Source organism: Rousettus aegyptiacus, unplaced genomic scaffold, assembly GCF_014176215.1.
Source record: "Rousettus aegyptiacus isolate mRouAeg1 unplaced genomic scaffold, mRouAeg1.p scaffold_m13_p_6, whole genome shotgun sequence".
Lineage (NCBI taxonomy): Eukaryota > Metazoa > Chordata > Mammalia > Chiroptera > Pteropodidae > Rousettus > Rousettus aegyptiacus.
The window spans coordinates 37662352-37677701 of NW_023416309.1; the positions used below are offsets into that span (position 1 = coordinate 37662352).

The window sequence follows — 15350 nt, forward strand, 5'->3', positions numbered from 1 at the left end:
ATGCAAACCCATCCTCTCCCATGGTCTCTGATGAACTAGACTTGGCCTTGCAGGGCTCGGCCCCCAGCTCCAATCCCCAGCCTCTCCAGCTCACAGCCTCCCATGTCACTCTGCATACCTGTATACTTGCTGACCCCAGCCTCAGCAGCCACATCTCTGAGCGCCAGAATGCCCCGGGAGAGGTCGCTGGCCTCAGGGTCCATTTCGATGAGGGCATCAGGGCCCACATTACCATAAGCATAGTTGGCTATGTAGATAGAGTAGCGTCCGGAGCCCTGCAGAAGAAGGGAGGGAGGGTGGTTGAGTGGGCCCATCTGTGCTCATCGAGGTCTTTTCCCCAGAAAGCAGCTCTCAACTTCCTCTCAAGGACCATAGCTCTTTCACAGGGTCAGGTTCTTCATCCTAGGTCTGGGTGTGTATGGCCTTGAGGGCCATCTGTCCCTACAGGGCACAACTGCAAAGGTGCTTTTCACAGAGGCTACAAAGTGCACAAGGCCCCCTGGAGTCCTAAAACAAAGCCACCCTCCTTCTCTTTCTATCCTGTTCCAGAAGAACACGTCCCTTCCTCTCCCCCACAACCACCTTTTTATAGACAATTTTCTAATGTGCCTCCCTCCAGCTGAGCTCTCTCCAGCTGCCAGCAAGGGTAGCTGCTCAATAAATATTTGCTGATTGATTGATCTACCAGTTCCCATTATTCTCAGTCTCTCTCCCATTCAAGCTCACTCCAGCCAAGATGACAAGCAAATTCCAGAGCCATCTCCCTCCCCCCTTCCAACCCTATACTTCTTCATTCCTTTATTTTGGTCGCACGAGAGGCTCAGATATGCAGGGGTCCTCCTTCTCTCTTCTATTCCTTTGTTTTCCCCACATTATCAGAGAGAAATATTATACTGCTTCTGCCTTTATAATTCTGTCTCATTTTTTTTTCTTTCCTTTGCATCCAGGAGAAGCTGTGGGCACCAGCTCCTCATTGCTGTAGTTATTCTCTTCTGTGGTCCAAAACACTGCCGATGAAAGATTCTTTTCTGCCCGTCATCGTAATGGTGTTATTTCTTCAATGGATGCCTCCTTTCCCCCCAGAGACCCACACAATTTCTAAATCAGTTTTCTAACTTTCCTCTCACCCTTTTCATCATTTCCCTCCAATTAATCAAATAGTAGATATTTCTTGAGCTCTAACTACGTGCAAGGCACTCCGTTATAAATATACTTAAGACAAAGTCTTCATTCTTAGGTTGCTTATAGTCAAGTTTAAAGGCAAGTCATAAACACAAAACAGTGCAAGAGTAACAGTTGAGTTCAAGACAATAAGAGTGTGCTCTGTCACCCCCTCTTTTCCACCCTCTTGCTTGCTTCCGTTTCTTACCAAATGGCCCCATGACCAGAACCCCATTCCAACTAACTGGTCACCGCCTTCGCCCCTACTTTGGCACCATTTTCTTTGGGAAAGCTGATTGATTAAGAGCCACTTGGGTCTGTCTGACCAGTGGGTGAGGCTGGTGAAGGCACTCGGGGTGTCCTGGGGGGTGCAGACCCCGTCAGCAACCATACAGTTATGTGTGTGATTGAGAGAGAATGTACAGGATTTCCTGGGTGCACAGAAGGTGGGCTCCTAACCCAGAATACGGGTACCTAGCCATGGGAAGCTCCGAAAAGATTTCCTGAGAAGTCTCAGCCAGGTGGAGGGAAAAGAACCTTCCAGGCAGAGGTGAGCCAGAGAACGAGGTATGTAGAGAAACCACGGGCAGTCGTTTCAATGTTACTGGAATGTAAAATGCAAGACAGGGCCATGTCAGGGGACAAAGCTGGAGAGGGTGGCGAAGCTGTTCCCTAAGGACTTCTATGCCCTTTCTTTTTCGGATAATTGAGTCTCTAGCTTACCACCTGGGAATCGATGCTTTACAACCCTCATTACTCGAAGTGGTCCCTGGACCAGCAGCACTGGTGTCATCTGGGAGCGTGTTAGAAATATAGACTCTCAGGCCTCACCCCAGACTTGCTGGATCAGAATCTGCATTTCACAAGGCCCTCAACGTGATCCCTATGCAAAATGGAAGTTTGCGATGCACTGCTTTACAATACGGCTTCATGATTAGGGGAGAACTTTGCAAGGTTCTGCCCACCACAGGAGCTCGGCATACGTGTGTGGAATGATTTGACGAAGAGTGAATGAATGGAGCCGAAGGGGAAAGTGCACCATCGCTGTAACTGTTCCTGACCCTACCAGCTGTTAGCAATCTCATCAACAAATGGGCAATGAGCGCGCCTGCAAAAACTGAAGTGCACTCTGCTAGAAATTAGAGTATTTATAAAATTTAGTTACACCTAGTTCCTTATTTCAGTGTATTGGGGTTATTAAACTGACAAACAGGTATGCAACAGTTGTAGAAGACTGCAGAAATTCACATGTGAACTTGACCACGATAATTTCGGGGGGTGAGATGATTCCAGGAGAAGAAAGATGTTTCTGCAGCTTTGGGTCCAGGAAAGTGGGTCTCACCATTTAACCTAACAGGTGGAGGGCTCATTACAATTTTGGTGCTGGGTCCCATCCCCAGAGGTTTTGATTTAGGAGGTCTAAAATTTGCATTTCTAACAGATTTCCAGGCGAAGTTGCTGCTGTTGGTCCAGGAACCACACTTGGAGAAGGACTGGTCCAGGGCTATTAACCTGGGTCCCAGTTCAGGCTCTGCCCTAACTGGTTCTTTGTCCTTGGGCAGATTCCTCAGCCCCTTCAGCCTCAGCTCCTCACATGTTAAATGGAGATTGTATTCTCTCTGCTTCCTGGCAGGGATTTTGGGAAGATGAGATGAGACAATGCATGTGAAAGGTCTTTGAAAGATAAAAATGCTATATAAACACGAGGCATAATCATTATCTATCGGGGAATGCTTCTTGCAAGAGATACGCTTCGCGTTGGATCCATAAAGATGGGTGAGTGATGGGGCAGCTGAAGATGAAGGGCAGGCAGTGTTCCAGGTTTGGGGCAGAGAATAGATGAGAGACAGGGAGAGGGAGAGAACGGTAGGCGTGAGGGGTTGAGACATTTGCCTCGTGTGATGGTCCCTCAAACTTAAGCCTGCATCAGAATCTCCTGCATGGCTCGTTCAAATCCAGATTGCTGGGCCCCAACCCAGGGATTCTGATTCGGTAGGTCTGGAGGGTAGAATAGGGTGGGGGCCTGAGACTCTGCATTCTAATAATACTAATTCTGCTGGTTCTGGACCACACTTTGAGAACCACTGAGCAGGTAGACTAAAAGGCTCCAGGCCAGGGCTATGGGGCTGAGGAAGGAGCAGGGTGAACCCTGTAATAGAACTTGCGATTAGAAATTTGTTTCCGATATTGGTTCATCCAGAGGCATGGGTAGCTGAGGGGTAAAAAGGTTTTCTGATTCATTTTCAAGCAGGCAGGGCTCAATTCTTGGCTTTGTCTGCCACATACTATGTGACCAAGGTCAAGGTGCTTAATTGCTCCAAGGCTTAGTTTTCATATCTATAAAATGGGGATAATTAGAGCTTCTACCTCATAGGCTTATTATGAAAATTCAGTAAGATGATGCATGTAAACCACTTAGCTCAGGACCGGGCATATCGTTAGTTTAATAGGTGTTAGTTGTTATTGTGATTGCTCTTGTGTTTTCCTACATCATGCCGCATTCCCGTCTCTCAACTTCCATACTGGCCTTGACCTCTCCCTACTCCTCCCTTCCACAGTTCTCAGACTCTAGGAATTGCCAAGGCGGTGGCAGACTCAGAAAGCAACCCCTCCGCTGGTGGCAGACAGGCCGAGCCCGTGACCGAGCAGGGACCGAGGGAGCTGCTAAGTGCTTGCCTACTGTGCCGCGTGCCAAAGCATTTTTTTTTTTTTTTTGCCTTTGTCCTGTGGTTATATGTGTGGGTGTGCAGATGACCTTGTTAGGACAGGGAGGGCATCTCTTTGTGATTAACCTTCAGGTCCTCCCACCAGCTCTGAGAAGTTTCCCACCTTAGCTGAGTGTGGGAAGTCTTGGTCCTGAACAACTGAGACAGGGAGCCAGGGTGAGGGACCGGTAAGAGGCCCCGGCAGTGGCCAGGCCTGGCACCCCTCAGACCCTCCTCACTCTCGGGGCTGCTCACGGAGCCGCCCCCACCCCGCCCCCCACATTCCCTCCTGCCAGGCGGGAGTCCAGGTGGCACAGATTCAGGTCAGGGCTAAATGTGGCTTCACAGCCCAGCTTGGCTTCTCTTCTCAGCACCAGCTTGTTAAGAAATAAATATTTATACCTGGCACCTGCCTTTTCCCAAGGCCTGGAGGCCCCTGCTGTGAAGGTTCATGCTGAATCCCCAATCCCCTCGCTGAACCCCCAATCCCCTTGGTACCATCTCGATCCTGCAATGAGCTGGCCCTCTTGCCTCTGCCCCTAGAATAGGGGCCGGAGATGCTCCTGGGGAAGCAGGGCAGCAGCTGGTTCCCTGGTTTAGTGATGACTGCTTTGTAAAGCCAAGGAGGGGGCAGCAGGGGAGCAGGTGACGGGAGGGATAAATCACCTCCACGGCAAGCCTCCGGCTCTGGCGGGGGCTGCCAGGACAAAAGCCCAGGCGGGGCCACCCCAAAGGGCAGACGGTTGCAGCTGCTCCTTCTCTCCTCATCCCTCATCCCGCTTGGCCTTTCTTCCCCACCCATTTCCACACCCTCCCTGTGGGGTGGGCTAGCAGCAAAGGACAGCATTGATGGAGCTACTGATTAACTCAAGTAATTGGACATTCAGGTAACACCCCTGCTTATCCACCTATGAGCCCCTTTGTCGTGCCTTCCTAAATAGTACAGGGGTGCCCTATGGCTAACTGCCTGGCTCACAGTAGGCACTTAAAAATATTGGTTGAATAAATGAATGAATGAATGAACGAACACAAGCTTTAGAGCTAAAAGATTCCGATTCATGTCCTAGCCACATCACCAGTCCATCTTGGGTCCTCGGGCAAGTTGCTGCTCTAAGGCGGGCCTCGGTACCCTCCTGTGTCCAGCGGACACAATGACGACAGCACCTGGCCAGTTGCCTCACTGGTTTCTGGGAGAAAGGCAGTGAGTATGTTGTAACTCTTCCTGGAAGTCTTGGTTGTTAGTACTTAGCGCTTACTATGTACAAGACACAGTGGGAGTTGCCAAGATGGTGTGGCCTTGGGCTCTGCCCTGGAGAGCCACACTCTGGGTACATGTGTCTGTTGGCTCCCCTCTGGCTCTCACATCGCTGTGTGCCCCCCACTTTGCCCCAGGCCCTCCACGTACCCCTGAACTCACCGTCCTGTCCACACAGGCCACAGAGCGCCCGGCAAAGAGGCTGGCCACGCCACGGGCCACGTTGACCTCATCGCTCAGGATGTCTTCCCACCGGCCACTGCGGAACTTGAACAACTTGTCCGTGTACGTGGCCACCCCTGGAGAGAGGAGGAAAGGGAGGCGGGTGGACAGTGGACCGGGGTGCAGGTATGTCTCAGGGCACCTGCCACTAGGTGGTTGGGGCTGCAGGTAGATATAGGTCATGTGCTCAAGGTGAGTACTCCTTGCAGAACTCACTCAAGCAGGTGAGACTCCGCTGTTTGGGGAGCACTTAGGTATTTTCAGTTGAGAAAAGAGACTCTGAGGCTTATGAAAATGGCCAGCTGATGGAAGAGACATTGCTGCTACCGTGTGTCTGAGAGATGACCCTCGACAGCTGGATTTCACATTCTGACTGTGCTCCTTACGACATGATCAGAGAGATCCCAGACTGCTAGTATTTCAGCACCCAGACTCAACCCAGAATGTCTTTTTCTCCAGGAGCTGCACCTTACATTCTCTGCTGGATTGCAGGACCTGCTTTGGGCCTCAGAAGAAACTGGGTGGGTCTTCAAGTCCTGACTGAGGAAGGTCCTGGAAGGGGATAACAGGTCTACACTTCCACCCCCAAGGAACAAGGTAGCAGTAGGGTCAGAACTCAGGCAGCCTTGGGAGGTTCCTACTCCCAGCCCTAAGGAGCCCTACAGGATAGCGATCTCTACTTCTTTGGGATACTGACCCTTTGAGAACTGGATGGAGGCCAAGGCCCTTCAGCTCAGGGAGTCTGCACCGTATAACGTGCCATATGTAACTGCAAGAGGTCTGTGGCCTCCTGAAGCTCATTCATGGCCAAGAGGCTTTGTTCTGAGAATGTGAGGAGGAACTCCAGTGGCTGGAGCGCTAGCCCTTCTGAGACCACTAAGGCCGACCTCGCCCCTCTGCCCTCACCCTTAGTTTATTTCTTGTAAATGTGAGACACATAGCATTCATATTTTAGGCAAGATCATGTTCTACCCTCTCACACAGAAACACAGGAGAGGAGCCACTGAAGGAATCTGGGAAGGTGAGCTTGGGCAAGAGTAGACCTGGGGACAGAGCCCTTGAACTTGACTCTCTGGCTGGCCCAGGGGAGAGGAAATGGACTTAGCCTAAGAAGAAGTGTGGCACAGTGGTTAAGACCCCTGGATTTAGAGTAAAGGAGCCTGGGTCTCAGTCTCTGTTCTGCCCAGATTCCAGTTGTTGACTTTGGGCAAGTTGCTTAGCACTTCTGAGCCTTAGTTTTCTTATTTGTAAGGGAAGATAACAATAATAACCACATTCAAGTTTACTGTGAGGAATGAATGATATGATGCATATTAAAGTTTAGCACAGCGCCTCCCCGAAGTGGTAGGTATCAGAGAGAAATGACCATTCCCACTTCATAGATGAGATGCTCTCAAGGTCCTTTAGGGACATCAGTTCTGTCCCGCAGGGTTTTGGTGAGAGTCAGTGTGAGAATGAATGAATGAGAATGAGCGTGAGTGCGAATGTGTGAAAGTGAGTGTATGAGAATGAGTGTGTGTGAGAGTGAGTGAGTGAACGTGTGTGATTGTGAGCACACATAGGTGAGGGCAGTTATAAAGGACCCTTAAATGGCTTGGTCCAGGAGAGGACAAAAGGTTTGCTTTCTGAGTGGCCTCACAAGAGGACTTCTGAAGGCCACGGTGACCTATGGGGGCTGGTGGAGTCTGCAGTTGGTCTCAGGGATGTTTGTCAGACACCAGGGAGCTGGCCCTGGAGCAGAGCCATCCTGCCCTGCCTGACAGTCATGGGGGAGCAGAGGCCTTGTCCATGGGAGGGAAAGTTCCTCTAAGAGCAAAGCAGGACGCAGATCCAGGAAACTGGCAAGCATTTGTTCAGGTGGAGGCTCGGGCTGAGGAGCTGCAGCTGGGATCTGCACAGAGCTGCTGTGGGTAGGAGGGGGCCCCGCTGGGCAACTGAGGGGCCAGTTCCAGACAGACGCATAGGTGCTACTCTGACTCTGGGAGCTCCGGGGCCTGGGCTGGTTCCTTACCCTCTTCTGGCCTTGGTTTCCTCATGGGAGAGTTGGGGGGAACAGCTGTACCTCCCCCCCTCACGGTGTCGCTGTGGGAATCACAGGAGAAATCACACTGAAGCCTGACCCCAGGTCAGGCACCCCGAATTACTCATCAGCAGCTCCACACCCCCCAGGCCCACAGCCCCTGTCGCAATCCCTGGGGACAAGATGCATTTAGAAATTTAGATTTTTCTTTTAGTTTAGAAAGGTAACACAGTACACACACCATTTATTGCATAACACCCCCAGCAGGGACTGGGGCGGCACCTGTAATTATACACATTAATATTTCTGCAGTGAAATATATGAATATTCACACTAAGTGGGATAAATAAAGCCTATAAATAGCTCACGTCAGCTCAGGACAGGTTTTGCCATCAATTCAGCACTTGAAGCTCTCAGAGCATTTTGGATCTGGGGACTGCGGGAAGGGACTGTGGACCCAGCCTGCCATCCTCGTGGCCGTACCCGAGGCAGTGGCAGGCTTGTCATCGCTTCCTGATGTCTGGGGGGCCTCCAAATGGCCCTGCAGGCTTCCCAGTCTCTAGCCTTCACCAACAGTGAGTGACCCTCGCCCTTCTCTGTCAAATCAGGGCCCCTTTAGACTGCCCTTCCAGCTAGTCTAGTCCCCCCTGAAATACCGAGGTTCAACTCTGCCAAAGCCTGGGCCGGGGAGAGAGCAGCTGCCGGCAGCCGGGGCTCTGCAGAGCTCCGACGGTGCTTCCACATTCAGTGGGAGAAACTGCTCCAGCTGCCGAGTTCGTGCATCAGGTAGCCAGAAGGAGAAACCAGGCATAGGCTCTCTATCCCCATCTGTATGCGTCATCACCTCCAATTCCTCCTGGCCACCCAAGACAGAATTTCCCGAAATGCACTTTCTCTGCTCTCTGTGAGCCACTTGGTGAAAAGACTTGGTGATCATTGGAGTTTGGGAAAGACCACACCTTCTATCCCCCTCTTGGAGATTCACAATGGACATCTGTCTATTAAAACTTTGAAAAGCCTTGCAATAAATTACCTTCTTAATTTTATTTAATCCAGGCTTTCCCAAACAAACTTGGCCACAGAACTCCTTTTTGCAGCTCACCTATTAGCATCCTGTGGAACTAGTGCTATTCTTAGCAAATTGCTGTCCTAGGGTGTGGATGTCTGGCCGGGCTCTGGGTTTTTGACCAGAGGGGTCAGAGTATCCAGTGATGTTAGCCTCTTCCCCACTTCCAGCCTCCTGGCTTCTGAGCTGACCGAGGACGCCCAGAAGAATAAACTAATTAAGGTAAAATGTGCAGCAGCGATGCGGAGCCTTGTAGATCATAAATGGGAACGGCAAAATCAATGGCAGCCCTTCTGCAGGCAGAGGCCCGCGGCCTGGGCCATAGGAGGGATGGGAGCCCGTGATTTAGGGAGAGCAAATGCTCTGGCAGCTGCAACCTGGGTAATTAGGAGTGTCAGGAAGACAGATAAACAGCGGGCTGTGTGGGTCGATGGCACTGGCAATAAACACCCGGCACTGGCCCCCGGCCCACGTCAGCACCTAATCCCGCCTGTGGCTCCTTGTAGCTGCACTCTGCCCTGGGGTCCCTCGCTGCGTTGAGGGGATGATCAGCTGCTCGCGAAGAGGAGAGGCTGCTAGTTAGTGACAGGAGACGGGGACTCTCCTAAGTCTCTGGGCGGGGGGCACTTTGAGAGAGTGGGGGCCTGGGAGAAATAGGAGGGTGTTCAAAGGCAGGGCAGGGGGCTCTGGATGTCACAGCTCCTGCGAGAGGCACGTCTGGGTACTTCCCACTCCCACCTTGACTTTGGCATCTTGGCATCGAAGGAGACTCGAAGGTCTCAGAGTCCCGTGAAACTGCCAGGGAAGGCCCGGAGGGTGGGGCTCAGGTGTCCACCAGGCCCTGCTGGGTGTCGGGGGCTGTGGGAGGCCACAGGGAAGTAGGAGTCTTGGGTCCCTGACTCGGGGTGCTCACTGTCTGTTTGACAGCATGAGAGATAGGTAGTGGAGATGCCGTGGGACCGTAGTAAAGCTACTACCGCTTAACATCTCTACAGCACTTTCTATGTGCCATACACTTCACGCATGTCCACTTACTAATCCTCACCCCAAGCCCATGAGATGGATACTATTTTCATGCCCAATTTCAGAAGAAGGACCTGGGGCATAACAGACAAGAGGACTTGCCTAAGGTCCCACAGCTAGCAGAGCTCCTTAGGGTAGGACAGGATAGCACATCCCGGGGCTGCTGTGAAATCAGGACAGAAGAGGCCACAGCGATCAGGGAGGGCTTCATGACGGAGGAGGCACCTGAGCGGGGACTTGAAGGGTCAGAGTAACAACAGCAATGACTGGTTTATAGAGTACTTAGTAGGCCAAACTTTACATGAAGCATTCCCTTTTACAACGATCATCTTGACTAAACCCCACAGCCACCCTGAGGTACAGATAGAGTAATTGAGGGGCAGAGAGGTTAAGTTATTTGCCCCAAATCACAGAGCTAATAAATGGTGGTGACAGATTCAAACCCAGGTCTTTCTGACTCTAAAATTGGTGCTTCTGAACTTTACAGTCTATGGCTTAGTCAGAGAGGAGGGGTAGGTTTGGGGCAGGCAGGTGTCATTGACAAAGGCACAGAGGGGCGCTTAGTTTGCTTGGCGAGAGGGTTTGTGCAGGCGGCGTGGCAGAGGGCCCCTACTTCTAGGACTGAGAGTGGAGGGGTCATCGGTAGTTTCTGATCTGGGGAAGACGGTTTCCAGAGGATTACTCTGGCGATGAAGTGAGCGGCAGGCTAGCAAGAGGGAAAATGAAGTGGGCCGGCCACTTTTTTAGTAGTTCTTGCCTGATCCGGGAGGACAACAGTGGGAGTGGGGAGGAAGCGCTGGGTGCGGGAAGGACAGGATGAGGTGGCTGGTCAGAGCAAGGGCCTGGTGCACAGTGTGGGACAGTGGTGGAAGCGGGGACATGGGGCCAGCTGGGCGTGGGAGCAGGAGCCTGGCTTCAGGCAGTTTGCTGAAGAGGTCACTGGCCATGAAGGATGACAGCTTGCAAAGCAGTGAGGCTGGAGCTGGGGCCGAAGGAAAAGACCAGGGCTACAGACTGAGTTTAAGGAGCAGCTGCGTTTGGGTGTAGGAGGAAGAACAAGGGGCAGAGAGGGAGGAGTCATCAGACACATAGAAAAGGGGGAGGTTCTGCGCTGAGGGCAGCAGTGTCCGTCAAGCGACCGGTACTCAATTCACCATCCCCTTATGCCCGCCACATCCAGTTCTATCCCCCTCCCCCACCCTCCAAGGGCAACTTGGACCCACTGGAAGGGTAAGTTTGGGCCATAAAAAGCTCTCCCCAAGGATCATTGGCCGGAGTGCCTCCTCCCCCAGGGGCGGCCCAACCCTAGGGAGATGACCTGACTTGTGGCCTGGTCTTGGTGGCAAAGAGAAGGGTGAGCAAGTATGTGTGGCAGGGCAGAGGCTCGGCCTCCAACTTCATTCGTAAGGCAGAGATTACCGACGAACAGCAGAGCTGGGGAGGTAGCCAGCAACATCCCTGGCCTAGGCTGGCCTTGGGCAAAGCACAGACTTGTCTTTTTCCTTTCCGTAAAATGGAATCACGAGAATGGCCACCTATTATCAAGTAGTTGTAAGAGTTAAATTAGAAAATGTGAGTGAAGTTCTTAGAACAATACCTGGCACATGAATTCAATAAATGATGACAGGATCATTGTTATATCATTATCATCATCTTCGTCCTCATCCCCACCACCATCACCATCATCCTCATCACCACCACTATCATCATCATCATCATCATCATCATCATCATCGTCATCATCATCGAGGGAACTACAGGGTGTGACTATTCCAGGTCCTTAGAAGCCACATCCCAGGAGGCAATTGTGACATTAAGTATAAAATGCTTTATAAGACTTAGTCAGTGAAAAACTGGGAGAGCAGTGATGGCCCCAGGGGGAGAAAGAACGAGTTTAGGCAAAGGACATTTTTTAAAAAACAATAAACCGGGGCTCCTCTGTGTGCCCCTGTATAATTTCTGACCCTGGTCTTCCTTTCCATCCCAGGGTGAAGAGGGAAATCCGATCGACCCCTGTCTGCTGCTTCGCTCGCATTACTTCATTTAGTCCTCCCCGTAGTCATATCAGGAAGATAGAGCCTACATTTTACAGAGAGAAATGGGGGCTCAGAGGGTAAAGTCATTTACCTAAGTTTGCAAAGCTGTTAAGTGGTAATGCTGAATTTCCAATTGTGGTCTTACTGCAAAGCCCCCCTCCTCCCCTGTATTAAAGACCTGGGGTGGGAGCTTGGGGAGGGAAGTCCCCAGATCCCAAGGAGCTTTGTTACAACAAAGAAAATGACCTTCAGAGCTCCAAACTCTTTATGCTGCTGCTTTGACGGTCTCACCCTTTCTTGCTGCTTATGGGACCACATGTGAATATGGCACAGTAGGGGTCGGGGGAGGGAGCCTGAGCAGTTCATGAGCTCATCTTCCCAGGTAGGGCCATGCTGAAAATCAGTGACCGTACATCCAAGGGAAACATCGCTGGGGGGCAGGAGACCATAGGATCCATTTTAGGGCCTAGAGAATGCTAAAAAAAGAGGGCGAAGACTCATGGAGATGTATCTCAGGCTTTCCCAATCATAGACACTCCTGGACGTCCTGTTAAAAATGCAGGCTCTGGTCCAGTGGGTCTAAGGTGGGGCCTGAGATTCTACGTTTTTATGAGCCTCTAGCTGTTGCCAGTGCTGCTGGGCCACAGAACTACCTTACGTAGCAAGGTGTAGAGTATCTGGGTACAGTTAGAACTGGGCCTGTGTGAAGGAGCTGCTGGACAATGGGTGTGCTTGCTCTCAAAAGCAGAAGGCTCGTCTGCTGTGTAGGCAGAGGAGGATGGAAGTGCAACCCTACCCCAATTCCCTTTCTTCTCTCTGGCACAATGACTGATGCCTCCTCTCTGAGAGGTTACAAAAGCCCCTGCTGAAGGTCTAAGTATAACACAGAGACCCAGAAGCCATCAAAGAAAAGGGTGATAAATTCAAGTCCATAAAAATAAAAATTTCTCATGTTGCAAAGCCCACCATGAGCGAAGACAAAAGAAAAACGGCAAACAAGGTGAAACTACTTGCAACTTGTATTACAGAGGGCTAATTTTCCTAATTTATAAAGAGGTGTTACAAATCAATAAGGAAAAGGCCAATAATCAATAGAAAAAATGGGCAATGGTTATGAGAAGACGGAGATTCAAATATATAAAAATATGCTCAGCCTCACTCAGTTTAAGAAAAACGAAAATTAAAATTATATTTAGGTACCAATATTTTCCTATCAGATTGGCAAATACTTAAAAAAAATGATGATGCATTGTGTTGGTGAGAATGTTGAGAAATGCTCACTTGCATCAGAGCTGATGGGAATGTAATTAGGACTGTCCCTTTGAAGCACAATTTGGCAAAGACTATCAAAACTACACATGTATATTCCTTTGATGTAGCAATTTCATTTCTACGAACTTGCAGAGAAACACCTGCAATTGTGGAAAACGGCATGATGTACAAGCTTATTCATTTGGTGGCACTGTTTGTAAGAGCAAAAGATTGCAAAGAATCTAAATGTTCATCAATAGAGGACCAATTCAATGAGTGGCAAATCTGTACCGTGGAGTACTACACAGCCATAAAAAGAATGAGCAAGCACTCTGCTGTCACAAAATAATATCCAAAATTGATTGTTAAATGAAAAAAGCGAGGGGTGGCACTGTGAGTAGAGCGTGCTACTCTTTGTGTAGAGAACGAGGGAGGTGTATGTAGACTGCGAAGACAGCAGAGGCAGTGACCATTCTCCTGAATGGAGTAAGTGATAATTAATGCGGTAAGTGGTGCGGCTCAGAGCTCACGCTGACCCATCCAGTGCTCATGCCCCTGCAACTCCAGTTCACGTGGGCAGGAGAGCTCAGGGCCATGCAGTGCGGCAGCTGGGGTGGCCAGGGCAGGACCCCTGGGGGGAGGGGCTCTGGGAGTCGTAGCAGGTTCTGGGTTCCAGCTCTGGGTTCCTGGATGCAGAGGGAGGTGCTGGGACCGGCCTCTTGTCCCCCTTCATCCTGCACATACTCCTACATGGTTTTCACCATGTAGTGTTGCTTGAAACACACTGACTTGTTTTTCCAGGTCAGTTAAGCCATAAGCTGATTTCCTGGCCCGGGCCTTCTTGGGAATGTGGTTGACCTTCCTTCGTTCCCTTCCTCTTACCTACTTTCTAACTCTGAACCCTTGACCCATGCCCTCCTGGTACCATCATCTGAGCGGTGCCTTGTTTACACCATGGTCCTTTTCTCTTTCTGTTCCTACAGTCTCTCTTTATGGGCCAGGAGGGAGGCCTGTGTCCCCTCTGTGCAGGACATTTCTAGAGGTCCTGGCTTTCTTTATGCCACAGAATTATACCTGTCACTTAGAGATATTTACTAAATGACATAAATACATCTTTGGTCTTGGAAATACAGTAGCAAACAAGACAATTTCTATCCCCATGGAATTCAGTGGAAGAGTAGAAGAAATGATCCACAGACAAATATATAACGTACTTTCAGATAGTGGCAAGTGCTATGAAGAGAAATAAAGCAAGTTAAGGGCACAGGAAATGATCGGGGTACTATTCTACGGTGTTCAGGGAAGACTTCATCCGAGGAGCGGCCTGAATGAAGGCAAGGAGTGAGCTGTGAGAACAGTGGTGGGAAAAGCACTTCGGGCAGAGGGAACAGCAAGTACAAAAGCCTCAGGTGGGAATGTGGTGGCAAGAGGAAGAGTAGAGAAGACGAGGTCAGAAAGGCAAACCGGCTCATGTCAGAAGGGGTGCTGAAAGGGATGGTAAAGAATTTGGATAGGCTCTATGGAGCCCCTGGAAGGAGCTGAGCTTACGAAGTTGACATCGCGTTTCCTGTTCTACGGATGAAGGGGTTGAGACTGAAAGAAGTCAAGGATCTTACATGAAGTCAAGAAAAAAGAAGCAGATAGATCCCAGGTTGTTCGAACTGACCCCCACAGAACACTGACAGGATGCAGGGGCCCAGCTGTCTTCCAGTGACCCCAAAGGCTGGCTGAGGGACAGGACAGGGACTGTCCTTTGACAGGTCCCTCTGATCCTGTAGCGCAGGCTAAAGGAGTCCCCAGTCGTATGCCATGGGCAGGTGGGGGCTGGCTGGGGGCATCTGGAGAGGATCTCAGGTTCCCTGCAGTTGGCAGGGTGGCAATGGCTGAGTGTCGTGCCAGCTGGACCCAAGGAAGTGCTGACATGGCACAAATGTCCTGGCTCCACACCCCGCCCACTGTCGATGAATCAATTGAATCACTCAACTGAAAAATTAACTCAAACCCACAGACATCCCTCAAACCCACAGAAGGTCACTGGGAGATGCACGCCTGGGGCTGAGGCTGCCGGGCACCACCATCCTTACCTAAGCCCTGGGGACCCAGTTCCAGCTTCCACTAGTGAAATACTTGTGAAATATTGAAATACCCTCAAACCCAGGAAGCCCAGAACTTCCGCGGGCTCCATTTTGCCTGCCTCCCCTCGTCTGCCCTCTGTTGGCATACCTCCTCTCAGGCCTCATGGCTCATGCCTCATCTGTTCTTTCTGGAATTATTTTTCAAGTTTTAATTGTGCTCTTAGGATATTCAAGGTCTGGCCAGGCCAGAGGGAGGCACAAAGTGACCAATACAGGGATTTTGCCCTCAAGGAGTTTAGAGACCATGGGGATGGGAGAGGGGAGTCAGATACCCAGAGAAATATAAGGCTGCTTTGGAAATAGACTGTAAACTTCAAGAGGGCAAGATTTTTCTGTTTCATTCTCTGGGGCATCCTTAGTGTCTAGAATAGTGGCCGACACACAGTAGGTGGTCAATAAATATTTGTCCAATGAATGAACACATTAGTGAGTGAATGGGGCTATCGTCAGGCTGAGCATGGAACTAACATGCTTGG

General features: G+C 50.6%; 1 protein-coding gene across 1 annotated transcript in view; it reads right to left on the reverse strand.

The window, feature by feature from the left end:
* CRTAC1 (cartilage acidic protein 1) overlaps nt 1–15350 on the reverse strand; it is a 130544-nt gene that overhangs the window by 34703 nt on the left and 80491 nt on the right. The window contains exons 4-5 of the mRNA XM_016164222.2: nt 5284–5420; nt 119–275 (exon numbers count right to left, since the gene is read on the reverse strand). Of these exons, the coding sequence (XP_016019708.2) occupies nt 119–275; nt 5284–5420 (294 nt within the window). The remainder of the gene's footprint in view (nt 1–118; nt 276–5283; nt 5421–15350) is intronic.